The following is a 26,458-nucleotide window of genomic DNA, read 5'->3' as shown; positions in this document are numbered from 1 at the left end:
TGCCATTCTCAGGACTGGAGGGTGGGGGACGGAGGGCCAACAGAGATGAAGGAGACAGACTCGTGAATGTCAGCTCCCTGAGGGCTGAGACTTGGGTTGGCTGGCTATCCTTTGCAATCTAGCACAAAATATGTGCTCAATAAATATTCGCTGGTCAACCAGCAAGCGAACAGACCGTTTTGCCCTTGTCTTTCGTACCACTGCAACCTAAAGATGCTTTGGTAGCTGCTTTGCAAGCTCCTTCGCTATTGCCCTCTTCTAAAGTGTGCTGTATCTCTCTGTCCGCCCTCCAAGCCTTTGCATGCCCTGTTTCCTTTACCAAGAGCACATTCATTCAGCTTACTCGTAGACGTATCTGTTGAGATAGGACAGAGCCTGGCACGGAGCAGGAGCGCCTTAAATAGTTGATGAGTAAATGAATGAATGAATGAATGTCCTTGTCCATTGTCCATCCAGGACGCCGGACACGCGGGACCCTCCCTATTCATCTCAGTCCCCCGCCCTCCCGCCCAGAATGAATACATCTTTTTATCCGCCCTGAGGATGGCCGAGCTGGGGCATGGGCAGGCCGAGTGGAGGACTGGATTAGGGACAGCCCTTGGCTTCCTCCGGGTATCCGAAAGGGTTCCATTTTCTGGACTTTGGAAGTTTGTATCCTTACCCCCCCCCCCCCCCCCCGCCCACCCCCAAACTCAGTATCGGTCACCTGACTTCCACGACTGGTCCCCCGCCTCTTAGCACCCACAGCACCCTACACGGACACTTAGCCAAGAACACGTGGTCCGGGGCCCCCAGCTTCCCATTGGCCGCTGGCCTCCTTCCTCCCAGAGATTGGCTCGGGCTCGGCCTCAGCTCCCCCTTCCGCAGCCTCGCGGTGGTACAGCCCGCCGCGGCTTAGGAGGGGCGGGAAGGTCCAACGCTTCGCGGCGCGGGGGAGGTGTCATGAAGAATCGAGTGAAGCGCAGGGATCCCTCTGGAATGTTTCCTTCGGGTTCCACCCGAAGGGGGGCGGCGTGGAGTGGATTGGCCGCGAGCGCCGGGCGGCCGCTTCTGATTGGCCAGATGTGGGCGCCAGCCCCGCCCGCTGGCGGTGGCTGCGGGAGAGGCCCGGGCCAGAGTTTGCGGAGAGAAGAGCTGGGCGAGCTGGGCGGCGGCTAAGGAAGCTCAGGTGAGTATACCCTGCAAGGCGGCGGGGAGGAGAGTCCATCGCGGCCGCTCGCGGGGACCCCGGAGCAGACCCGCGAGATCGCGGACCCGCGGGGATTCGGCCTATCCTGCGGGGTGGGGCCGGCCCCATGGACGCAGCTGGAGGTCTAGGCTGAGTGGGGTGGAGGGGCGGGACGCGGGGAAACGTCCGAGTCCCATTCCGGGAGGGCCGCCTGCCTTCCCTCTAGGGTCAGGGGTGAACGCCTCCCGGCGCCGGGATGGCGTCTCCAGCCGCACCCCAGCCCCCTGCACCTCTGGAGAGTACCCGTCCCGGTGGGGACAGGCGCAGAGTCGGTATTTCGGGCAAGTCCCCGAAGCTGGCCTTGTCCCAGAAGCTGGCCTTGTCCCAGTCGTCCAGGGCCTGGGGAGGGGGTGGGGTGCGCCTTGGGAGGATCGAGGTCCCGATTGTAATAATGAAAAAAATCACCCGGGCTAGCATTCATTGAACACTTCCGTGTCAGGTATTTACCATGCGGATCATTGAATCACCCCTCATGGAAGTTGCTGTTACTTCTTTCAGAGGTGAAGCAGCAGACCCAGAGAGGTGGAGTGTCTTGCCTAAGGTCACACAGCGAGTAAGTGGCAGATCTGGGACTCAAACCCATGCCTCGGAGTCCAGAACTGGAATCTCCGCCACTAGACTAGGTATCCAGTGGCTTCAGGGCTCAGGTGTTTCTGACCAGCTCCTCCCACTCCATTCCCTCCAACCAGACAGCCATCTGGGGCACACCTGCTGGTCTTTGCTTTCACCAGCTGCTCAGACAGGAAGCTGCCCCCATGTCCCTTTTCCCCAAAGCTGGAAAAGCAAGACCAGAATACTGGGTCCTGAGAAGAGAGTGACATCTGTGGGAGAGATAGGTGGGTGGTGGGGACCCCTGGGGTCCTGTGGCTGCTGGGCCCCTGGGGAGGCCTGGGCCCCAGACAGTAGGCGTTCTCCCTGGAAACACCCATGAGCCGGTTTTTCAAGACTGATTCAGAGGCCTCCCGCCCTCCTCTTCCAAGCAATACACTGCCGAAAAGGGGAGCATGGGCGTGGTGTCCCCTTCCCTATCTTGCGTGAGCTCTCAGGAACCCCCTTCCCCATTTCCTGCTCCTCCCATTGCAACTCTGTGTGGCTGTAGGCTTGTTAAGTTCCAGGCCCTTCCCAGTGAAGAGAGGGTAGGGATGTGGGATTCCAGCCAACCTGCTCAGTGCCACTAGCTGACTTGAAGCTCATTTCCTCCATACCTATGTTCAAGTTTAAGAGGAGACTGGGAGTGTGGTAGGGAGGTGGCAGTTTGAAACTGTACAGTAGGCATGTTCTGAGGATAGGGGGGCTCGGAGAGTAGTCAGAATGAGGGCATAAGACACATTATTCATTCGTTCTGTACATATTTATTAAGTATCTACTATGTGCCAGGTGGGCTTCCCTGGTGGTTCAGTGGTAAAGAATCCTCCCGCCAGTTCAGGAGACACAGGTTTGATCCCTGGGTCGAGAAGATCCCCTGGAGAAGGAAATGGCAACCCACTCCAGTATTCTTGCCTGGAAATCCCATGGACAGAGGAGCCTGGTGGCCGTCGCAAGAGTTGGACACAACTTAGCAACTAAACCACCACCACCACCACCACAGGCCAGGTACTGTTCCTGGCATAGAGGGTACAGTAGTGACCACAAGAGAAATCCCTGCTCTTGGGCAGCTGCCATTCTATTGGGGGGTGAACAGGCAACAAACAAGTTGTTCAGTTCAGTTCAGTTCAGTCGCTCAGTCGTGTCCGACTCTTTCTGACCCCATGAATCGCAGCCCACCAGGCCTCCCTGTCCATCACAAACTCCTGGAGTTCACTCAGACTCAAGTCCATCGAGTCAGTGATGCCATCCAGCCATCTCATCCTCTGTCGTCCTCTTCTCCTCCTGCCCCCAATCCCTCCTAGCATCAGAGTCTTTTCCAATGAGTATGAGGTGGCCAAAGTACTGGAGTTTCAGCTTCAGCATCATTCCCTCCAAAGAAATCCCAGGGCTGATCTCCTTCAGAATGGACTGGTTGGATCTCCTTGCAGTCCAAGGGACTCTCAAGAGTCTTCTCCAGCACTGCAGTTCAAAAGCATCAATTCTTTGGCGCTCAGCCTTCTTCACAGTCCAACTCTCACATCCATACATGACCACAGGAAAAACCATAGCCTTGACTAGACGGACCTTTGTTGGCAAAGTAATGTCTCTGCTTTTGAATATGCTATCTAGGTTGGTCATAACTTTCCTTCCAAGGAGTAAGCGTCTTTTAATTTCATGGCTGCAGTCACCAACTGCAGTGATTTTGGAGCCCCAAAAAATAAAGTCTGACACTGTTTCCCCATCTATTTCCCATGAAGTGATGGGACCAGATGTCATGATCTTCGTTTTCTGAGTATTGAGCTTTAAGCCAACTTTTTCACTCTGCACTTTCACTTTCATCAAGAGGCTTTTTAGTTCCTCTTCACTTTCTGTCATAAGGGTGGTGTCATCTGCATATCTGAGGTTATTGATATTTCTCCCGGCAATCTTGATTCCAGCTTGTGTTTCTTCCAGTCCAGCATTTCTCATGATGTACTCTGCATAGAAGTTAAATAAGCAGGGTGACAATATACAGCCTTGACGTACTCCTTTTCCTATTTGGAGCTAGTCTGTTGCTCCATGTCCAGTTCTAACTGTTGCTTCCTGACCTGCATACAAATTTCTCAAGAGGCAGGTCAGGTGTTCTGGTATTCCCATCTCTTTCAGAATTTTCCACAGTTTATTGTGATCTACACAGTCAAAGGCTTTGGCATAGTCAATAAAGCAGAAATACATGTTTTTTTGGAACTCGCTTGCTTTTTCCAGGATCCAGCAGATGTTGGCAATTTGATCTCTGGTTCCTCTGCCTTTTCTAAAACCAGCTTGAACATCAGGAAGTTCACGGTTCACATATTGCTGAAGCCTGGCTTGAAGAATTTTGAGCATTACTTTACTAGCATGTGAGATGAGTGCAATTGTGCGGTAGTTTGAGCATTCTTTGGCATTGTTAATAACAAGTAAATAAAGAAAACACTTACAGAGGTTGATAAATGCTATGAATAAAATATGAGGGAGTGGCATGGTAGAATCTGTAAGAAGGGGGATCTCGGAAGAGGTAACTTTGGAGCCAAGATCTAAATGACAAAAAGAAGCCAGCTTTCTAAGGATCAGGTAGGGGGCACAGCCAAGGCAAAGGCTCTGAGGCTGGGCCAAGCTTGGCATGGTATGTCTGGGGCAGGAGAGAACCCAGAATGTGATTCTGTGGGGATCTGTGGGTCACATTAAGGAGTTTAGAGCTTTTCTTCTATCATGTGGGAAACCGATGTAAGACTTGAGGCTGGGGAGCAACACAATCTGGTTTATGTTTTAAAATAGAGACATGAATTTAAATAACAGCCTAAGACTGGAAGACAAGAATTCTGCCAGAACAGCATGTAATTAAGTCCATGGTCCTGAGTTGTCTGGACCACAGGGGTGGTTGTAACAGGCAGGGACAAGCGGAGGAGGCTGCTTGGAGGAGGTGGCCAGGAGTAAGCCTTGACAGGCAGAGAGGACTGGGATGTTCCTGGGCAGGGCAAGGGAAGAGGCAGTAATAACAGTGAGAGTAATAATTTTCTTAAATCAAATTTCAGGCAAAGTGCTAATTGAGTTACTTGCATAAACTCTTTGGATTCCCATAAGCACTCTGAGAGACAGTAATTCTGCCCATTTTTCAGATGAGGAAACTGAAGCCCCATCAAGTGAAGTGACTTGCCCACAGCCACTCAGCTGGTAAGTGACGGGTGGGATTTGAACCCAGGCCACTCTGCCTCTTCTGGCCTGGAAAACAAATTCATAAACCACCCACTTACCACCATTATTTCCCTGTCCTGGGTAAGACATGAAGCCAGCCTGAACCAGGGCATCAAGTGTAGGCAGAGTAAGGAAGTTGGGAGTTGGTGAGCAGGATGTAGGGGCCCTAGAAAAAGAGGGAGTTTGAATCTTGGCAGCTGACTAAAGATGATACAGACAGAAATAGTAGTAATTGTCACCAGCATTTGTGGAACTCTTACTGAGTCCCAGGAACTGTTCCAAACACATGTATGATTTCTTTGGAACTCAGAAAGGTTAAGACATTTGCTCAAGGTTGCACAACTAATAAGTGGCGAATCCAGGTTTAATATTTATGTTCTTTGCATTCTGCTAAGATGTACAGGGAGTGGTAGGAGGGGAGCCAGGGGAGGTGATGATGTGGGGGGTTTTGTTGTTTTTGGTAGCATCATTAAGGGAGTCAAGTGAAATAACTTGACAGAGCAGTACCAGTTTATTCATTCAGAATGTATTTTATTTCTAGTATCTAGAATATATAAAGAGTTCCCACAAATCAATAAGGAAAAAGACTAGGCATTGCAATTAAAAACAGACTATGCAGTTTTAGAGAATTCCCTGGTGGTTCAGTGATTAGGACTCTGCTCATTGACTGTTGAGGGCCAGGATTCAATCTCTGGTCAGGGAACTAAGATCCCATGAGCCACATGGCATAGCAAGAAAAAAAATTGTGGTTTTTAAAAATGGGCAAAGACTTAAGTAGTTTACAAAAGGGCAAATCCAAATGGTTTCAAATGTTTTAAAGGTTGTTTAGTATCACTGATTAGAAGGGGAGTAAAAAACAAAATCTCACTGTCTTCATGGTTAGATGAAGCACCTACTTTGTGTCCAGAATTATGCTGGGAAGCAAGGAATAAGGGACCCCAGAGGTAGGACTTATACTGTTGCTGGGGAGACAAGATCCTACTGAGGGCAGATGCTACGGCCTGTGCTTTTTTGTCTCCCCAGAACTGGGCATAGAGACCGGTGGGCTGGTGACTATTAGATTCATTAATCCATCCACTGATTAATTCCCCAAGTATTTAGTAAGCAGCTGCCCTGTGCCAGGCCCTGTGTTCTCTGAGCTAATAGAGGAATGAGTAAGACAGGCAAAGTTCCCTGCCCTTTTTGGAAAACAGACAATGAACAAGCTAAATGAATGAAGTATGGCTTCCACCTGAAAGAGGTAAGAGAGTGAGTTGGGTGGCTACCAGAGGGCACAGCCAGTGCAAAGGCCCTGAGGTTGAACTTCATCCAGTGTGTTGAAAGACCAGGGAGGAGGCCCTTGTGTCTGCAGGGAATGAGCAAGGGGGGACAGAGGCAGGGAGTGAGGGCATATGGCTGATGTGGGCTGGTCATTTGGGGCCCATAGGCCAAGGGGAGGACATTGACTTTTATTCCAAGTGAGGTAGAAGCCCTGGGAGGGGTTGGAGCGAGGACAAATGTGACCTGACTTATGTTTTACAGGATCACTCTGGCTGCTGTCTTGAGAGACCATTGAGGGCAAGGGCAGAAGCTGGGAGACTCAGAGAAGGCAGCTGCAGTGGTCTAGGTGAGTTGTTTTTGCTTTTAAGATTTATTTATTTATGGTTGCTCTGGGTCTTCGTTGCTGCACTGGGGCCTTCTCTAGTTGTAGTGTACAGGCTTCTCATCGCAATGTTTTCTGTTGTGGAGCATGGGCTCTAGGACATTTGGGCTTCGGTAGTTGTGACGCATGGGCTGAGTTGCTCCATGGCATGTGGGATCTTCTGAGCCCAGGGATCAAACCCATGTATCCTGCATTGGCAGGGGACTTCTTTACCACTGAGCCACCTGAGAAGCTCTAGGTGAGTGTTGATAGGACTGGACCAGGTGATGTTAGAGGAGGTGTTGGAGAACAGATGGATGAATGAAAATGGGTACAGCTCAGGGGCTCTACTGAATCCAGGAAAGCCCTAGGGAAGAGGTGATCTGAAAGGAGGGAGCAAGAAGTCCCCCTTACATAGAAAAATATAATTTGGCATAATCTGATCCTTACCACAACCTGGCCAGGTGGATGGAATGTCCCCATTTACAGGTGAGGCATCTGAGGCCCAGGGAGACTGAATCATCTAGGGGACAGCATCACTGTGATGAACTTGGGCTTGGGAGTCAGACCTGAGGGTTGGGGCCAGTTTCTGTGACTTTGGACTTAAACATGAACTCTTTGCTTGTCTATAAAGGCCTATACAGTTGACCTCCATTGCTTCTTCTTTTTTTTTTTTTCTTTTTTAATATTTATTCATTTGGCTGCACCAGGTCTTAGTTGGGCATGCAAACTCTTAGTTGCAGCCTGTGGGATCTATTTGCCTGACTGGGGATCGAACCTGGGCCCCCTGCATTGGGAGCGTGAAGTCTTAGCCACTGGACCACCAGGGAAGTCCCTCTTCATCACCTCTTTTACCTGCCCTCTTCGTGTTCTTCCATTGCTCACTCCACTCTAGCCACACTGGTCGCTCGCTTAATTGTGAATCTGCTCAGAATCTCCCATGACTGCCATTTCACTCAGATAAAAAGCCCAAGTTCAGCCTCTGGCCAACAGGGTCCTGCACAGTCTGCCTGTTACCTCTCTCAGTTCAGTTCAGTTCAGTCGCTCAGTTGTATCTGACTCTTTGCAACCCCATGGACTGCAGCATGCCAGGCTTCCCTGTCCATCACCAGCTCCCAGAGCTTACTGAAACGCATGTCCATCGAGTCAGTGATGCCATCTAACCATCTCATCCTCTGTCGTCCCCTTCTTCCCCTGCCTTCAGTCTTTCCCAGCAACAGGGTCTTTTCCAGTGAGTCATTTCTTTGCATCAGGTGGCCAAAGTATTGGAGTTTCAGCTTAAGCATCAGTCCTTCCAGTGAATATTCAGGACTGATTCCCTTTAGGATTGACCGGTTTGATCTCCTTGCAGTCCAACGGACTCTCAAGAGTCTTCACCAACACCACAGTTCAAAAGCATCAGTTTTTTGGTGCTCAGCTTTCTTTATGATCCAACTCTCACATCCGTACATGACTACTGGAAAAACCATAGCTTTGACTAGACGGACCTTTGTCAGCAAAGTAATGTCTTTTCTTTTTACATCTCTGCCCTCACCTTTTCCCACTGTCCCTCTTACTTGGGGATCCAACCACACAGGCCTCCTTGCTGATCCTCAAACATGTCAAGGAAATCCCCACCTCAGGGCCTTTGCGCTAGCTGTTCTCACTGCCTGATGTTCTTGCCTCATATCCTCCTATGGATATTTCCTGCTGTCTTTCAAGTCTCAGCTTCGCCTGCCCAGAGAGGCAGGTCCTCTGTGACCTTGTCTGTAAAACTTGTTTTATTGTCTTTATAGCACTCTTAGAAATTATATTGAATATTTACACATTTGCTTGCTCACTGTACAGCTTCTCTGAACTGTATGCTTCTGGACAGCATGGACGGAGCCCCAGCTAGCTCACCTCTGCAGCAACTAGGAGTGAATTCGAAAAATGCAACCCCGGGTCTGGTGCTTTGGCACAGTGAACAACCTGTGTAACTGCTCATGATGGCCCTAGTCAGGGACCTTACTGCTTGTCTTTTTTTTTTTTTTAAAGAATTGAAGTTATTTTAATATTTGCAGCATACATTTTGCTCAGTGGTTCAGTAATGTGCTTGAGTCATTCACAGAGATTTTCTCTTACCTTCACAGGTATACTGTTTAGCAAACTTTTATGAAATTATTAATTACAGCTTTGAATTATTAAATAAAGCATTTTTTTTTTGACTGCACCACATGCTTGTGGGATCTTAGTTACCCAACCAGGGATTGAACCCATGCTGGGTCTTAACCACTGGACTGCCAGGGAATTCCCTAACTAAAGCTTTTAAAAACATACACACACACACACACACACACATGCATGTATCCACTTAAACACATACACCCATGGTGTATACACACACACACACACATACATATGTGTGTGTATTTGTAAACTCTTAGAATTTACCCATATAAGATTGTTTTCTTCATCCATTAACCCTTCATCACAGGCTCCTTATTTACTCTGGGTCAGGAAATGTGGGACCTTGCTTATCTTATTGAAGGCAATATCTACAGTGGTGCATGGAATATAGTTAGTGCCCAAAACATATTTGTTTGAAGGGAGGGAGGGAGGAAGAGAGAGATAGAAAAATAGAGTGGAGGGAGAGGAAAGAAAAAACGTGTATCAGTCAGGATAAGTTTTGCTGCAGTAACAAGCATCCCCCAGAATCTTAGCAGTCATAATCTACAATGGTTTATTTTTTGTTCCTGCTACATGTCCAGTGCAGCTTAGCAGGGGGGTTTCATTCATTGTAGTCACTCAGAGCCTGGCCTGGTGGGGCTGCCACCACATCAAATGTGGCTGGTCACCCTACCGGGAAAATTAGATCTGTGGAGGTTCTTGCTCCAGTAATTAAATGCTTCAGCCCAGAAATGTCACGTGTCACTTCCTCTCACAACTCATTGTCCAGAACTGGTCGTATGCTTACCCAGTCATAAAGAGGCCAGGAATGCCATCTGCTTACATGCTTGGAAAGGGAAGAGTCAGAAATTTTTTTGTGCACAGCACTAATGATTGCAACCAATAGAAAAATAGAGAAACGTAGGCCGTGAGCCTCCATTTTCTCATCTATTAAATGGGCATAATCACATATTATGGTACATCATGTAATCACATCAGGACAATAATATGGTCCCCATGATTGATGTAGGGATAAAGTAAGATCACAGAGCAGTTAGCAGTTATGGTAGATATTAGCTGATATTATTTCTGTGCAGTTGTGTAAGTGCTAGGACCAGGTTTTTTGTGTTTTTTTTTTTAAGTGAAACAAAGTGTTTATTAGGAGGGAAAAGAGTGTGAATAGGCACACATGAGGGACTTAGAGTGTCATGCCCTCGTGGTAGTTTGAATCACTTATATGAGGCATTTTTCCCAGGTTCCCTTTGGCCAGTCATCTGGCTGGGTGATTGCCTGGCTCTGAGCTGGCACCCAATTTTGAACTGAGGCCAGCCTGTTCTCTGATTAATTTCATTGGGCCTGTAGGGGCAAGGCGGCGTGAGGCTTCAACGCAGGCCCTGAACACCTTTTCCTGTCCTGCAGATTTCCTGGGCGCGCCCCCTCCTCTCACTGCTCATGCCACTAGGACTGGGGCGGCGGAAAAAGGCGCCACCTCTGGTGGAAAATGAGGAGGCTGAGCCAGGCCGTGGTGGGCTGGGCGTGGGGGAGCCGGGGCCCCTGGGCGGAGGTGGGGCGGGGGGCCCCCAAATGGGCTTGCCCCCCCCTCCCCCCGCCCTGCGGCCCCGCCTCGTTTTCCACACCCAGCTGGCCCATGGCAGTCCCACTGGCCGCATCGAGGGATTCACCAACGTCAAGGAGTTGTATGGCAAGATTGCTGAAGCCTTCCGGCTGCCAGCTGCTGAGGTACCTACTGGGGAGCTGGGCACTGGGGTTCCCTGATGGTGAGCTAGAGAGAGGCCGGAATGTGCATCCTGTTTGTGAGCTGTGGCTTAGGTGCTGAAGCTGCAAATACTGAGGCTTTACCCCAGTGAATTATGGGGAACTGGAGGCAGGGCTGGATGCTGAGGTTCATCAGGCATTGGGAGGCCTGTGCCCCAGTGGATTATGGGGGCTGGTAGCCACAGCTGGATACTGAGTTCCAGTCAGGCATGCATTAGGAGACCTGCAGCCCAATGTATTGTGGGTAACTGGAGACCAGAACTGGGTGCTGAGTTCCCGTCAGCACTGGGAGGCCTCAGCCCCAGTGGATTGTGGGAATGGACAGCCAGGGGTGGATGCTACATTCCCATCTTACATTGAGGGGTTTGTAGCTCAGCGGATTGTGGGAGCTGGAGGTCAGATGCAAGATCACCCTGCTGTGATTCTTTGGGAGGTCCGACCCTAAGGATTTCAGGGGCCAAAGGAATGGAGGAAGCAAGGAAGGTGACAGTGAGATCTTGCAGGAAGTAGATGCAGGGGTCTCAGTAGGCAGGATGGGTATCTGTGCCCCTTCATTCATTCCAAAAGCATTTTCTGATCACCCACTGCATGCCAGGCTCTATGCCCTGGAACCAGTAGGGAGTTTTTTCTAGGACAGAAACCCAGCCCTAGCAGAGCTGACATCCTAGTGGGGACCTTGACTGAGCTCGGGGTGGTCAGGCACTGGGGGGATACCTCCAAGCCCTTCTCAGCACCCCTTCCTTCCCCCTCAGATAGCAGTTGGCAAAGGGCATGGGAGAAAGGTGAGGGTTTAACGTTTCCCACTCCTGCAGGTGATGTTCTGCACCCTCAACACCCACAAAGTGGACATGGACAAGCTCCTGGGGGGGCAGATCGGGCTGGAGGACTTCATCTTTGCCCACGTCAAGGGGCAGCGCAAGGAAGTGGAGGTGTTCAAGTCGGAGGAGGCCTTGGGGCTCACCATCACAGACAATGGGGCTGGCTATGCCTTCATCAAGGTACCTGGGGGTGGGGCACCCAGAGTCTGGAGGGTAAGGCCTAGCCTATGATGGTAGGACCCAAGGGTGGCGCCACAGGGGCTGACAGCTCCCTTCCCCACAGCGCATTAAGGAGGGCAGCGTGATCGACCACATCCAGCTCATCAGTGTGGGTGACATGATCGAGGCCATCAACGGACAGAGCCTGCTGGGCTGCCGGCACTACGAGGTGGCCCGGCTGCTCAAGGAGCTACCCCGAGGCCGCACCTTCACATTGAAGCTCACAGAGCCTCGAAAAGCCTTTGGTGAGGGGCTGCTGCCTACCCCCTTGCCAGCCGCCACCCCCAACCCCACGCCTGCTCCCGCATGCAGTACCAAAGGCCACCAGCAGGTGGTGCCCAAAGCCCAGCTAGGTGGTAACCGTGAGAAAGGGGGTGGGGCAGCCCCACCCTTTCTGCGGGGAGACAGGGAGAGGGTGTTGGCTTTCTGCCCAGCTCAGGAGGAGGATGGAGGCAAGGAGGAAGTTGCCCCCACACCCAGCTTCCAGGAGCCATTAGCCTAGCCAAGCGCCCCCAACCTGGCCAACCCCTTAGCCCCAAGAAGCCAGGCTTGGCTGCCCTATGCCTGCCCCTCTACTTTTCTGTCCAGCTTCATTAACTCTCAGGAATGGGCTCAAGGTCCCTGGCGTGGGGGTGGGGGACTCTAAAACACTTCCCCAGGCAGATGGGGTTGGTCTGCTGCCCAGCAGCTAAACCCCCTTGGCCTTGGGGAAAGTAGCTAGAGACGCAGGACCCATTCCCTTCCCGTCCCTCCGGCCCCGGGGACAGGAGTGGTCCCCTCCAGCCTCCCAGCCCTTTTCCATTCCTAGCTCCTAGCTGTGCCTCCTACACCCCGGCCAAGCCAGAGTCAGGAGACCTGCCTCCTGGGGTCACCTCAGTCCCCAGTGCCCCCAAAGCCTACAGAAGCTTGGAGAAGGTGGAGGGCGGTCTGAGGCCGGGATGTCTGGGTTTCTGCCCAGAACATGCTGGAACTGGGCTCCTCCAGTCCTCACCCCTTCCCCCTATCTCCCACAGACATGATCAGCGTGCGTTCAGGGGGTGGCCGCCCTGGCTCCGGTCCCCAGCTGGGCACCGGCCGAGGGACCCTCCGGCTCCGATCCCGGGGTCCAGCCACAGTAGAGGATCTGGTGAGTGTTCGAGCTGAGCCTGAGTCCCTCCCCACTCCCCCCCGCAACCACCACTTTCCTGTGAAATAGGTGGCAGCATCACTCTTAGCTGAGGGCCTCTGGGCACTGGATGTCCGTCCACCTCTGCCACCTCCCAGCTCTGGGACCTTTCTTGAGCAAGTGGACCTCAGTTTCCTAATCTGTGAAATGGGGCTAATTATACTGCCACTTTTGGGTTTGTCATGAGGAAGAACCATGGGTTTCTATACCAAAAGTGGTATTAAAAAAAAAAACTGCGCCCAGCGCTCAGTATAATTACAGGTATATTCACATTATCATAATGTCATCGTCCCTCTTCCCACCCCCAGCCTTCAGCCTTTGAGGAGAAGGCCATTGAGAAGGTGGATGACCTGTTGGAGAGTTACATGGGCATCAGGGACACAGAGTTGGGTAAGTGAGGAGGGGGTCATCAGGGTCTGGGGATGGGTGGGAGTGTGGGAGAAAGGGGCTTGTAGGTCCTGTGGGGCCGAGTCTGCCCTGAGCCCCTCTGTCATCTGTGCCTCCATTCTGCTCCCCCGTCCTTCCCCCTCCAGCGGCCACCATGGTGGAGCTTGGAAAGGACAAAAGGAACCCGGATGAGCTGGCTGAGGCCCTGGATGAACGGCTGGGTGACTTCGCCTTCCCGGATGAGTTTGTCTTTGACGTCTGGGGGGCCATCGGGGACGCCAAGGTTGGCCGCTACTAGGCCTTCCGCTGGACCTCAAGATGACTTGGGCCAGTGGGCCAGGCCCGGTGGGAGCCTCTGGGGCGGAGACACCATAGCCCGGACCCCAGCGTCTGGCTCGGGCCCAGCTCAGTAGCCCGGAGATGATGCGGAGCGGAGGTGGGGCCGGGCCTCTGCCTCTCCTCCAATCGGTACCACCCCTCGTCAGTTCCCAGCCTGGCTGGGGCGCCCAGCCCTCTGCCCCCGCCCTTCTCCCCACCTACCTCAGCCAGGGTCAGGCACAGCGGCGGAGAGGGACCAGCCAGATTGGGTGGCCACCCCCACCTCCCCGCCCCCAATACTTTCCGCCTCAGCTGCCAAACTGGTCCCTCCTATCTCCCTGGGGCCTCGGGTTCTGTTTGGGGGTCATGACCTCCCTAGTTTCCTGATGCAGGGAATGCAGGAGGGGGTGTGTCCCCCCTCAGCAAATGCAATAATACCCTCCTCTTCCACTCCCCACCCCCCACCCCCATCTCCCCAGAGGAGCCCCCTCACTGTGGAGTCTGTTACCTCCGCATTTGAAACACTAGTCTGCTGTGAAACCCCCCCAAACTCCCTCGCTCCCCAGCCCACCTCATGTCTCCCTCAGCTCAGCCCCAGACTGAAGGGGCAGGAGGGAGGGATGATGGTGGTGGGCTTTTGTACCTGAATTTGCTGTCTGGAACATAAAGAATCTATCTGCTGTTGGATCTGTGTGGTGGCTTCGGGGTGGGAGAGGAGGGTGGGTCGGGGCTGGGAAAGAATGTAGCAGCTGAAATCCATCTTCTTCGGGCTCCAAATTGAATTAAGAGCTGGCCCCAGCCACCCACCCCCTCCCACCCGTTCCGCCTGATGAGGCTCTTGGCTGCAAGCCACCAGGCTTCCAGGCAAGGCCGGAGCTTCTTCTCCTACTCAGGGTGCAAATCTTGCTCCCTTTTGAACAAAGCTTCCCGCCACCCTCTGGCCTGATGTAAACAGTGGGCAAGAGGCAGTGGGCCCTTGTCTGTTCCGACCCAGTGGCCTGGAGAGCCCCCAGGCCAGAAAGTGAAAGTGTTACTCGCTCAGTCCTGTCCGACTCATTGTGACCCCGTGGACTGTATAGCCCGCCAGACTCCTCTGTCCATGGAATTCCCCGGGCAGGAATACTGGAGTGGGTTGCCGACCCAGGGATCGAACCCCAGTCTTCTGCATTGCAGGCAGATTCTTTGCTGTGTGGGCCAGAAGGTATGGAGAAAGAAAGATGAGGTGGGCTTCAGATGGGGTCTCAGCCTGCCCCAGTCAGTGCTGATGGGGAGGAGCCCACCCCAAGGCTCGGCGTTGGGGGGTAGCAGTCACGATGCACCCTCACTCACCCCACGCCCCCTGCTCCGCCTAGGCTGACTGGATGTGTGGGGTCTGCCAGCGTCCAGGGCACACCATACTTCTGTGCTGGATGTAATAAACCTGGAGTGCTTGTTTTGACAACCCACTTCATCCTTGAGGATTGAGGGGGGACCAGGGCAGGGGTGGGTGGGACCCTCACCAGACCTGGAGGGAAGAGCAAGGATTGAAGCAAAGGGAACCCAGCCAGAGGTCCCCACAGGAATGTCTGGAGGCGAGCTGAGAGGCAAGGTGTGAGCCTGCCTGCTCCCCACTTCCAACATGCAGGCAATGGGTCCTGGGAGGGGGGCACGGGGACAGAGGTTACTCCAGGATTCCCCGGGCACCTGTGCGCACTTTGCATGTCTGTGTTAATTGCTCAGGTTGTGAAAGGGTGAGGCTCTGAGTCTGGGTGTTGAGAGGGGTAGGACTGTCTCTCGGTGGTGGTGGTTTGTACTGTGTTGAGGGAATAGGGTGTGACAGCTGTCTTTACGTTCCAGGGTGTTTGTAACTGGCAGGGCTTGTGTGTGGAGTGTGGCTTTGTGACTGCATCTTGGGGTGTCCAGTGCCGTAAGCAGGCTTCTCTGGGTGTTGCTGTTACTAGGGGTGTGACCGGCTAGATCTCGGAGTATCTAGGCGGTTACCATCCTTATGTCTCAGGCATATACAGTGTGTAACCTGTGGGGCCTGTCTTGGACTGTTAGGGGGCATCTCTGGATGATTTGGGGTGTGGCGGGGGGGCTCTGTCAGTGTTAGCGGTTGTGAGCACTGCTCAAGGTGCTGGGTCAGACTTGGACTTCCCAGGTGGCTCAGTAAAGAAACCACCTCCAATATAGGAGTCGGGGGTTTGATCCCTGGGTCCAGAAGATGCCATGGAGAAAGAAATGGCAACCCACTCTAGTATTCTTGCCTGGGAAATCCCATGGACAGAGGAGCCTGGAGGGCTACAGTCCATAGGGTTGCAAAAGAGTCAGACACAACTTAGTGACTCAGGAACAAGGGGTGTAATGGTCCCTTTCTCAGGGGCCTGTATTTCAGGCTGTTGGGAGTCTGTAACTATGGGTGTATCTGGTGTTGGGGGTGACACTGTCTCAGGGTGACAGAGGCTGACGCCAAGGGTCTGAGGAATGTGGCTGCTGCTGGGCTGGACACAGGCCATGATGGTGGCGGGGTCTTGGAATGTTAAGGGATACAATTGTGTATGTTTGAGTGTGAGACCATTGTGTGTGCGCGCGCGCATGCATGCACACACATGCCCCTGCAGGATGTGATTCTAATTCTTGGGGCAGGAGGTGAGGATGCAGCTGTGTGCCCACAGGTGTGGCTGTGTGTGACTTGGGACCACGTCCTAGAGCAGGATCTAGGAGACCGCCTACCAGTCACCACACCTCCTGGTCCCCCTGCCCCGCTTCGGCCTCCTCCTCCCTCTCCCTTCCTGGGGGATGACTGGCTGCACGCCTGGGCTTTAAGCCCCTGTGTAAATAATGGGCGGATCTCCTAGGCTGGCTGGACCTGATCCAAACTGGTCCACCCAAGGCTCTGCCCACCACCACCCACCCAGCATCCAGGAAGGCTCTGGCAGGGCAAGGGGCTGCCACTGGCCCCACTCAGGGCTCGCTCTCCCACCTCACAGCCCTGCTGGGGGTAGCGGCAGCCCCCCTAAGCCGCTCCCGCCTGCCCTGGGCGACACTCACATTTTCCAGTGTTTAGATTTTATCCGCTTTATTAATGAGGCAGGCAAGAGGCCCACGCCTGGGGGGCGGGGAAGGGGGCTGCTCCCATCCCACCAGGGGAAGAGGGTCACAGGGCAGGGAGGACAGGCCAACTTCCTGGAGGCCCCCACTTCCTCAGGAGGGGAGCTAAGGTCTGGGAGTGGTCCCTGACCATTGCCAGGAGTGCGGGGGGGGGGTGGTGGTCCCTGCCAACCCAGGTCCCCTGAAGGCATACACCGAGTGGAACGGCCCCTGGAGGCTGGAGTGGGTAGCGGGAGGAGGCAGGGAGCGGAGGAGCCGCCCCAGGAGGGAGGGAGGGGGGAGGGAGCGGCCTGCCGGAGAGCTCGGGCGCAGCAGGCTGGGGTGCAGCTGGGCAGCAGAGCAGCGGGGCAGCAGGGGCCAAACGGCAGGCGATGGGGACCCTGCGTCCGAGGCAGCACTGGGTAAGAAGGCTTGGGCCTGAGGACTGTTAGTGGGGGAGGCAGGCATGGAAGGATGGGGTACCCCCAGCCTGTGCTTCCTGTGTTCTTTGACTCTCAGCCCATCTGTCTGTCCCAGTTGATCTTATCCTCTGTCCGGCCTCTCTTTCCAGAAGACCTAGCAGTTCTGCCCTCTCAGCCCTCACCAGGGGGTATCAAGGAAGGGATGGTGATGGGTCAGCCTTGAGGCCTCTGGGGCAGGGGGTGGGGAGCCAGCAGGAGGAAACTGGGCAGCCAAGGGGTGGCAGCAGTGGTCAGAGGTAGGGCCTGGGTGGGAGACAGCAGGGGAGCTCAGAGGTGGGAGTGTGGGGCGCAGGGCTGGGGCTCTGAGGACAGGCCAGAGGTGCCGAAGGGGCAGGTCTGTGGGCACAGAGATGGGGCCTTGAGGACAGAGATGGAGCGATGAGGACAAAGATGGGGGCTGAAGGGACAGGGAATTGGCCCGGGGGGAAGTGTGGGGGGAAGTGATGTGCCCATGGTGGGAGAGGTGGGCTGTGAGCATGTAGGGTGGGGCCAGAGTAAAGGGTGATGGTCAGAGATGGGGCAGTGAGGTCAGGTGGGGCCCTGGGTTCAGAAATGGGTTAATGGTTACCAGAGAGGGCTGGGGTCCCAGGAATTTGTGGTGGTGTCAGAATGGAAGGTGGGTGTCAGGTGTGTGGGTAAGGCTCAGAAGTGGGGTTGGAGACAGGTGGATTGAAGCCAGGTGAGCCCTGATGATCAGAGAAGGGGTGCAGTGGGGGCCGACTGGGGCCGGGAGCGAGAGATCGGCCGATTCGGGGCAGCGGAGGAGAACTGGATCAGGCGTGGGGCAGCCAGAGTCATTTAGAGTTGCCATGGGTACAGGGTCCCTAAGAGAACTCTTATAAAGTCAAATGGGTCGGGATGATCTGGGAGGGGAAAACCAGCTGGTCCAGGCCAACGGCAGGACTTCACCTTCTTCTCCTCTCCTCTTCCCAGCCCCACCCCCAGCACCTGACATGAGCCCTTGCGGGCCCCTCAACCTGAGCCTGGCGGGCGAGGCGACCACGTGCACGGCACCCGGGGCCCCCAACACGTCCGCCGGACCACCGTTGGGCCTGGCGGGCGCATCGCCCGCGCTGCCCATCTTCTCCATGACGCTGGGCGCCGTGTCCAACGTGCTGGCGCTGGGGCTTCTGGCGCAGGCCGCGGGCCGTCTGCGGCGCCGCCGCTCAGCAGCCACCTTCCTGCTGTTCGTCGCCAGCCTGCTGGCCACCGACCTGGCGGGCCACGTGATCCCGGGTGCGCTGGTGCTGCGCCTGTACGCGGCGGGGCGCGCGCCTGCCGGCGGCGCCTGCCACTTCCTGGGCGGCTGCATGGTCTTCTTCGGCCTGTGCCCGCTGCTGCTGGGCTGCGGCATGGCCGTGGAGCGCTGCGTGGGCGTCACGCGGCCGCTGTTGCACGCAGCCCGCGTTTCGGTGGCCCGTGCGCGGCTGGCTCTGGCAGCGCTGGCCGCCGTGGCCTTGGCCGTGGCGCTGCTGCCGCTGGCGCGCGTAGGCCGCTATGAGCTGCAGTACCCCGGCACGTGGTGCTTCATCGGACTGGGCCCGGCGGGAGGCTGGCGCCAGGCGCTGCTCGCCGGCCTCTTCGCCGGCCTTGGCTTGGCTTCGTTGCTCGCCGCGCTCCTGTGCAACACGCTCAGCGGCCTGGCCCTGCTGCGCGCCCGTTGGCGGCGCCGCCGCTCTCGACGACACTTCCCAGCCGGAGGAGGCCCCGACAGCCGCCGTCACTGGGGAGGGCGTGGACCCCGCTCGGCCTCCGCTTCGTCCGCCTCGTCCGTCGCTTCGGCCTCCGCCGCCCCGGGCGGCTCTCCGAGCCGTGGCTCCTCACGCAAAGCCCGCGCCCACGACGTGGAAATGGTCGGCCAGCTCGTAGGCATCATGGTGGTGTCGTGTATCTGCTGGAGTCCCTTGCTGGTGAGGGGCGCACAGGTCCACTCCAACCCTGCTCCTTCCCACGCCCTCCGTGACCCCTCCCACCCTTTTCCATTCTGTGTCCTTTCTCCCTGACCCAGCCAGGGCTCTGCCCTTTTGCCCCCACCTGCCAGAGTCCACCCTTTGCTCTCTCCCTCTGACGTCCCACTCTTTCCAGGCCCCTTGTCTTTCTCCTTCCTGGGGTCTGTATAGGTCACCAGATCCAGGCAAGCCTCCCCTTCCAACCCCACCCTCCTAAGTGCCTTCATTCCCTAGCTCCCTTCTAGCATCACCACCTCTTTCCTTTTTTTCCCCTATTTTATTTTTGGCCGTGCTGGCTGTTAGCTGCTTCTCGGGCTTTTTCTCTCGTGGTGCGCGGGCTTCTCTTTTGCCCAGTGTCTTATTGCCTGGTGCGGGCTCTAGGATGCATGGGCTTCAGTAGAAGAGGCATGTGGGCTCAACAGTTGCAGCTTCCAGGCTCCAGAGCACAGGCTCAGGGGTTGTGGTGCTCTGGCTTAGCCTCCCAGCTGGCATGTGGGAAATCTTTCCAGACCAGGGATTGAACCCGTGTCTCCTGCATTGGCAAGCAGATTCTTTACCACTGAGGCACCAGGGAAGCCTTTTCTTCCATCCTCTGTCCTTTGGGGTATCTGGGACTTCTTTCTCGCCTGAGCGCACACCCAATGAAGGCCTTTGCTTCTGCCATGCTCTGTAAGGCCCTGCTTGCCCCCACCCCCGCTCTCCACAGCTCCTTCCCAATTCGACTCCCACTTACTTTTACATTGCGTCCCTCCTCACAGCCCCCTTACTTCCCAGGCACACTCCCACCCATCCCAACCCTACCCTTCCCCAGACCCCTTTTCTTACACCGCCCCACCGCTCACACCACCTTTTCCCGCAGGTGGTGGTGGTGCTGGCTGTCGCAGGCTGGGGCTCCAGCTCCCTGCAGCGGCCGCTGTTTTTGGCCGTGCGCCTCGCCTCGTGGAACCAGATTCTGGACCCCTGGGTGTACATCTTGCTGCGCCAAGCAGTGCTTCGCCAACTGCTTCGCCTGCTGCCTTCAAGGGCAGGCGCCAAGGGCAGCCATGGAGGGCTAGGCCTAAACAAGAGCACTTGGGAGGCCAGCTCGCTGCGCAGTTCTCGGCACAGTGGCCTCAGTTCTTTTTAGGCACACCCGGCGTCTAAGCCAGACCATCCGGGACCGGTCTCAGGTCCGCAGGGCAAAGACTTCGGGGAATGAAATCTTTTTGCCGACAAGCCCAGGGCGGTGGGTCCTGTCTGGGCTGCGGCACCCTGGTGGCCGCGCGGAGGCGGCAGAGGCGCTGTGTACGTCTCCGGGGTGTGCAGTTCTTGAACTTGCCACGCGGGGGCATAGAGATGCAGAGCGGGAGTCGCGGGAGCATGCGCGAAACGCCATGGTCGCAGTCCTGGGGGGAGCTCCGCTGGGAGCAGAGCAAGAGGGTCTGGGGACGCTAGTCGCCCCTGTCGCCATCAGGAATGACTCCCACAACCATTCGCTCATCGTAGCCCTGAGGTCCCCCAACACAACCCCAAGTCCCTAGCCACAAGCCACGCCCCATCACGGGACTCTCTACACAACTCTGAAGCTTCTCCCATCGCAGCCCACCTAGGCTCTCCACCAGTTACAGGCCTGAATCTCCACCATCCCTTGACCCCTCTTCATATGACCCCCCACCAGTGCATCTCCCCATCACTCCCTACACCGCCAGCCACCCACTGCTTCCCTTCCCAACTCTTCCCACCGCCAAGCATTCCTCCCCGCCCCCATCATCACTGTGCACAAAAAAAAAACAGGATGCATGGATGGGGCAAACCCCAAAGGCCTTTTTAAAAACTACTAACAGCTCGGTGCGGGCAGGGGTGGGGGAGGGGGCTAGCAGCTCCCAGCCACAAAGTCGAAGTCCCGGAAGGCCGCCTGTTCGGTGGCTGTGAGGGGCCGTGCGTCGCGGGGTGGGCTCAGCGTGGGGGCCTCCCCTGTGAATTCCTCGTCAAAGTTGCTGACATCAGTGCGGCCGGCCAGCGTGGGTACGAAAGGCGGCGGCAGGCGCCGGGCCAGCAGGGCATCCCAGCCCAGGGTCTGCGGGGCGAGGAGGGGGAAAGGTCACCAGGGGAGGCTCGGGGCAGACCACAGGAGGGTCTGCTCCTTGCGACCTAAGTCTGGGTCTTTGAGAATCAACATAGAGTCACACGACAGAGGTGGGAGCGGGGGGGCATGCTGGGAGCTCAGGAAGGGTTACAGCATGAGTGAATGGGGAGGGCCGGCAGCTGGGCTCCTACACAGCAGTGCTCCCAACAGGCCAGCCTGCAGTTAACTTGGGTGGGTGTAGGAAGGTCAGTGGAGGTAAATGGGAGGAAGCAAAGGCAGGTGGGTGTTGAGGGGAGGTAACAAGGCTGGAAGTGAAGCCACTAGGTCTTGGGCATGGGGGAATGGGTCCTGGGGGTGGGAGACTTCACCCTGAAGAAAGGCTGTTTTTTCACATCCTCAGCATCCCTCTCGCTGGATCCCAACCTCCGCTCTGGATTCCTCCGCAGGAGCTGGGTGGAGGGAGTTCCATGTCAGTGTTTCCCTTCCCAGCCCCAGGGTCACTTCCCCTGGCTCACCCCAAGTTGGGCGGGGGTCCTTACCCTGCGCATGATGCCAATGGCTTCAGCTGACAGGAAGCGGGGGTAGCGAACCTCATCGTTGACGATGCTGTCAAATACCTCCTCCTCATCATCCCCTGGGAATGGGGACTGGGACAAGGAGAGCTTGGATGAATTAGGCCCCTCTGACCATACCACACCTGGTTCCATTCACCCAGGGGTCCAGCTGTACTTTGACATGGCTCACTTGAGAGGGGAAGGACCCCAATTTACGGATGCAGAAACTGAGGCCAAGGAGGCAGAGCTACTTGTCCTCAATCAGCTAGCCCATAGTGGAGGGTGAATCTGACACCCTCCTCCTACTGGCCCCCCTGCTGGATCAGCAGCAAAGAACCCGCCTGCCAATGCAGGAGATGCAAGTTTTTGATCTCTAGGTCAGAAGATTCCCTGGAGAAGGAAATGGCAACCCACTCCGGTGTTCTTGCCTGGAAAATCCCATGGGCAGAGGAGCTTGGCAGGGTACAGTCCACAGTGTCACAGAGTTGGGCATGACTTAGTGATTAAACAACCCTCCCACCTCACCAGCACACACGCAGGTTACCAGGGACAGGCAGGGTGGAGCGCATGGGATCTCACCTCACCAACCAGCATTTCATAGAGCAACACGCCCAGTCCCCACCAGTCCACCGCACGAGTGTACGACGTGTCCGTCAGCACCTCAGGTGCCAGGAACTCTGGGGTCCCACAGAAAGTGCTGGTCCGGTCTCCATAGCCCATCCCTGGGGGGGTGGCAAGGCCACGTGAGGTTATGGGGGAGGTCACAGCTCTAGCCCAGCCCAGCATGGGGTGGTCTAGACAGCCAGCCCTAGGAACCCAGTAAGGTAAGCCAGGTGGGGCTGGGGGGCTCCATTACCTCCCCACTCTGTCTGAACCCCAGAAGTCAGCCCCGCAGATCCGAACCCCGCCCCTCACCCTCCTTGCAGAGGCCAAAGTCTGCAATCTTGACATAGCCCTCGGTGTCCAGAAGCAAATTGTCCAACTTCAGGTCCCTGTGAGAGGGGGTGGAAGAATGTAAAGAGGGATGAGTGGGGAAGTGGGTTCTGCCTGAAGCCTGAGAGCCCCCCAGTGGGCAAAGCGGGTATGTGCATGTATGCACAAGCCCACAGGCGTGAACCTGCACACGCACACACACCTGTAGACAATCTTGTGTTCGTGGAGAAACTGCAGCCCCAGCACCACACAGGCCGAATAAAAGCTGCAGAGAGAGGCTGGTATGAGGGAGCCAGGTCTCCAGGCAAGGTAGGAGGGTCACAGAAGGCTCCCACATCGTCAAAAGCCCCCCGCAGTCCCCCGTAACTCCAGGAGGTGTGGGGAGGCAGGGTGCCAGGCTCACACAGCACGGGGCTCCGAGAACACATCACTGTGGATGTGCAGCATCAGGTCCCCGCCAGCTGAGTACTCCATCACGAAGCACACATGCTCTGGTGTCTGGAAACAGCCAAACAGGTTCACCAGAAAGGGGTGTCCCGCATTGGTCACAGCTGCCAAGATCCGCTTCTCACACATGAGGCTGGGCAGGGCAGGGGGGAGGGGGATGGGGGTCAGAGAACACAGCAGCTCACTACCCCTGACTCCCGTCATTCCCTAGTCTTCAATCATCAGATGTTTGCTCAAGGGCCTTGAATGGCTGTGCACACTTGGGCAAGTTGCTTAATGCGTCTGAACCTGCTCAAGAGGCACCCAGAATCCATCCATTGTCCTAGTAACAGTCCCCTAACTTCCTTTTGGGAAACCACCAGGGGAACTGTTACTTCCCTTCAGAGCACCCCATCTCCCAGGCCAGGAATTGGTTCATGAACGGGCAAGCCAAGCCAATGGGTTCAAACTCAAGATTTCTGCTGGAATGAATAAGGGAGAAGAGCCAAAGCTGGCAGATGAGCCCTAAAGTGCTAAAGCAGGAGGTATCGCTGACCCTCTGAGGGGAGTACAAGCAAAGCCCACACAGATAAAAGCAGAAGTGAGAGACGTCAACTGAGCACCTGGATACAGCCATGCCTGAAGGTAGTCCACCCCTGGACTTTTCTGATCCAGAGCAATAAATTCCTCTATTTGCTTAAGCCTGTCTAAGTCGGATTCCTGGTTAATAAAGGGATGTCAAGAAGACTGGGACTATCTCAGTGCCTCTACTGGGCATTTACAGGGCGCAAGGCACTCTGCAGAATGATCTAGAGGCATCCTCCCATTCAATCCACCCAGCAACCCTGCAAGAAAGGATTACTCCCCTTTTATAGATGGGGAGGCTGAGGTTCAGAGGGTAAAGTGAACACTCTAAGGTTTCTATGCACATCTGTAGCAGAGGCAGGATTTGAGCTCAGGGTCCTGACCCCAAAGCAGAGTCAGTACATGGCACCATTAATAGCACAGGCTTCAGAACCCAAGTCCCTAAGTTCAAATCCCAGACCTACTGCTTACTGGCTATGTGACCTTGGGCAACTGGCTCAATTTCTCTGTGCCATCAGAACTGGGACCATAACAGTGTTGACCTCTTAGAGCTGTTGTGAGGAAGGAGTTACTGAATGTAAAGGACATGATGGGTGCTTGCTAAGAGTCATTAAATACTGGTGGCTCAGTCGGTAAAAGAATATGCCTGCAATGCAAGAGACTACCTGCAATGCAGGAGACCCGGGTTCGATCCCTGGGTCGGGAAGATCCCCTGGAGAAGGAAGTGGCAACCCACTCCAGTATTCTTGCCTGGGAAATCCCATGGACAGAGGAGCCTGGTGGGCTACACGGGGTTGCAAAAGAGTCAGATACAACTTAGCAACTCAATGACAACTAGCTTAGTAAGTAGGAATGATTGTTATGAATCATTCTCACAGAACTCCCAGGAAGGGAGTGCTCTGTCTCCCACTTCCCAGAAGAGAAGACTGACGTTCTCAGAGGGCATGAGCAGGCTCCCCACCTCTCCACCTCGTCTCGGGCCACAATGTCCCCTTTCTTCAAAGCCTTGATGGCGAACAGCTCCCCACTGGGCCGGAATTCAGAGAGCAGCACCTGAAACCACAGTGGTCACAGGGGTGGCCTTAGTGGCCAGTCTAAGGACCTGGGGTGTGGACCCCCAGCCCCCCAACTCCTTACCCCACCCCATACCTCACCTTCCCAAAGTGACCCCGGCCCAGCACTGCCAGGAACTTGAAATCCTCGAGGGTCAGGGGTGACTTCCTCAGAGGGCTGCAGAAAGACGGGACTGGTGGGGAAGGGACAGTGGGCAGGGGTGGTGGGTGGTGGCCAAGGGAGGGGTGTCACCTGCACAGCGTGGGGCCTGGTGTCTCCTGGGTCTCCGAAGGCAGCTCGGGAGTGGTAGTAGTTGCCTGGATCGGAGAACTCTGTGACAGAGAGAGGAGGTCAGAGTACAATAACCCATAACCACAATGGATATGACCCATCTCCAGTCTGACCTCTCATCTCCGTAAAGTCAAAGCTATGTGTTTTCCAAGAGTCATGTACAGATGTGAGAGCTGGACCATAAGGAAGGCTGAGCGCTGAATAACTGATGCCTTTGAATTGTGGTGCTAGAAAAGACTCTTGAGAGTCCCTTGGACAGCAAGGAGATCAAACCAGTCAATCCTAAAGGAAACCAACCCTGAACAGTCATTGGGAGGACTGTTGCTGAAGCTCTAATACTTCTAACCTATTGCCTTTATTGGTAACAGCCTTATGGAACAACCTAATTCTTTACATCATATGAATATATAATGAAGAATCAAAATTAAAAATTTAAGTTGGAGAAAATTTACTTACTAGTCCATCATTCCCACTATAGAGATAGTTTTAAAAGCTCAACCAGTGCAAACAGGTAAACAATAGGAAATACAGTTTTTCCTGCCCCAGCTGCTCTCCCCAGAGCCAGCTGCTGTTAATGATATCGTGAGTACCTTTCTAGATGTATTTTATACTCATTCAAGCATTTTTGTGTGCATGTGTGTGCACGGCCATCACAGATGTCCAGGAGTGGAACATCTAGGTCAAGATAACACCCATTTTTATCTCAACCAGCTTGCCCTCCCAAGAAGATGTAGTGATTCACATGCCTCCCACTGGCTGCCTGCCTGTTCTCCCGCATCCTCTCCAGCATTCAGTGTTATTCAACTTCTGGATTTTTTTCTTTTTTTTTTTTTTTTGCCAAATTCATCTATTTAATGATCTCATTTAATGCCATGAAGCATATAATATTATTGCTGCCATTTTTTAGAAAATAAGGTATAAAATGCATTCAGTGGGGTGGGTAATGGGACCAGCTCTTACATATGTGTCTACCCAGATGCCTGTAAGCTATACCAGGGGTTGGTAAACTCCGTATTTTGTACAGTCTGTAAGCTAAGAATCATTTTTATGTTTTTAAAGGATTGAGGAGAAAACTCAAAAGAAGAAAAATAGTTTATGATTCCTGAAAGGGATGTGACACTCAGTAAGGCTTTCCCAGTGCACAGCCACACCCCTTCGTGTCTGTATCACATTTTGCTGCTTTCTATGAGAGTGGTATTGACGAGACATCACTGTGACCCGTCTGACCCACAAAGCTGAAGATACTGACGATATGGTCCTTTCCAGAAAAAGTGTACTTGCCCTCTGACCTAGATCAAGCTTCAGAACATTTTCATCATGCTGGCAGGCTCTCCTGAGTCCGCCCTCCTGTCAATAAACTGCCTGGAGGAAACCACTAACTTGACTCCTGTCATCGACATGAGTTTTAAACTTGATCATTTTACAGGGTGGTGTGCTAACCGCCAAGAGGTGAAGCAGCTTGGCATGGGTCACACAGATAGGCAACAGAGCAGGAGTGGGGCCCAAGTGGCCTGGCTCCCGAGCTCATGTGTTTGTCTGGGATAGAAAATGAGACCCCAGCTCTGGCAGAGATGAGCTGTGTGACCAAGGAAGTTCCTGGTGAGAGCTTGGAACT

General features: G+C 54.7%; 3 protein-coding genes across 10 annotated transcripts in view; 2 read left to right on the top strand and 1 right to left on the bottom strand.

Annotated features, from left to right (window-relative positions):
* Nucleotides 1–1,062: 1,062 nt before the first annotated feature.
* On the top strand, nt 1,063–14,123 carry GIPC1 (GIPC PDZ domain containing family member 1). 6 transcript variants are annotated; one of them, XM_027548007.1, is made up of 10 exons: nt 1,063–1,168; nt 1,727–1,781; nt 4,930–4,984; nt 6,527–6,611; nt 10,173–10,493; nt 11,342–11,527; nt 11,631–11,811; nt 12,580–12,692; nt 13,040–13,121; nt 13,265–14,123. In XM_027548007.1, exons 5-10 carry the CDS (start codon nt 10,206–10,208, stop codon nt 13,414–13,416), a joined length of 1,002 nt encoding a protein of 333 aa, XP_027403808.1. In that variant the 5' UTR covers nt 1,063–1,168; nt 1,727–1,781; nt 4,930–4,984; nt 6,527–6,611; nt 10,173–10,205; the 3' UTR covers nt 13,417–14,123. The 6 variants fall into 6 exon arrangements, with proteins under 6 accessions (XP_027403808.1, XP_027403809.1, XP_027403812.1 ...); XM_027548008.1 differs by having other exon boundaries at nt 1,727–1,851; XM_027548009.1 differs by having other exon boundaries at nt 1,095–1,168; nt 1,668–1,781.
* A 1,618-nt stretch (nt 14,124–15,741) lies between these two features.
* Nucleotides 15,742–23,625, top strand: PTGER1 (prostaglandin E receptor 1). Its single transcript, XM_027548005.1, has 3 exons — nt 15,742–16,927; nt 17,921–18,897; nt 19,796–23,625. The coding sequence occupies exons 2-3, from the start codon at nt 17,941–17,943 to the stop codon at nt 20,060–20,062; spliced, it is 1,224 nt and encodes a 407-aa protein (XP_027403806.1). The 5' UTR covers nt 15,742–16,927; nt 17,921–17,940; the 3' UTR covers nt 20,063–23,625.
* PKN1 (protein kinase N1) overlaps nt 20,712–26,458 on the bottom strand; it is a 28,819-nt gene continuing 23,072 nt past the window's right edge. For all 3 annotated transcript variants that reach the window (XM_027548004.1, XM_027548002.1, XM_027548003.1), the window contains exons 13-22: nt 24,805–24,884; nt 24,654–24,729; nt 24,461–24,552; nt 22,892–23,068; nt 22,691–22,753; nt 22,471–22,547; nt 22,135–22,277; nt 21,541–21,648; nt 21,370–21,450; nt 20,712–20,992 (exon numbers count right to left, since the gene is read on the bottom strand). In XM_027548004.1, coding sequence (XP_027403805.1) covers nt 20,789–20,992; nt 21,370–21,450; nt 21,541–21,648; nt 22,135–22,277; nt 22,471–22,547; nt 22,691–22,753; nt 22,892–23,068; nt 24,461–24,552; nt 24,654–24,729; nt 24,805–24,884 — 1,101 coding nt within the window. In that variant the 3' untranslated portion in view covers nt 20,712–20,788. The remainder of the gene's footprint in view (nt 20,993–21,369; nt 21,451–21,540; nt 21,649–22,134; nt 22,278–22,470; nt 22,548–22,690; nt 22,754–22,891; nt 23,069–24,460; nt 24,553–24,653; nt 24,730–24,804; nt 24,885–26,458) is intronic.

The sequence above is a fragment of the Bos indicus x Bos taurus genome, chromosome 7 (assembly GCF_003369695.1).
Source record: "Bos indicus x Bos taurus breed Angus x Brahman F1 hybrid chromosome 7, Bos_hybrid_MaternalHap_v2.0, whole genome shotgun sequence".
Classification (NCBI taxonomy): Eukaryota; Metazoa; Chordata; class Mammalia; order Artiodactyla; family Bovidae; genus Bos; species Bos indicus x Bos taurus.
This window is presented reverse-complemented; position numbering and strand designations above follow the sequence as displayed.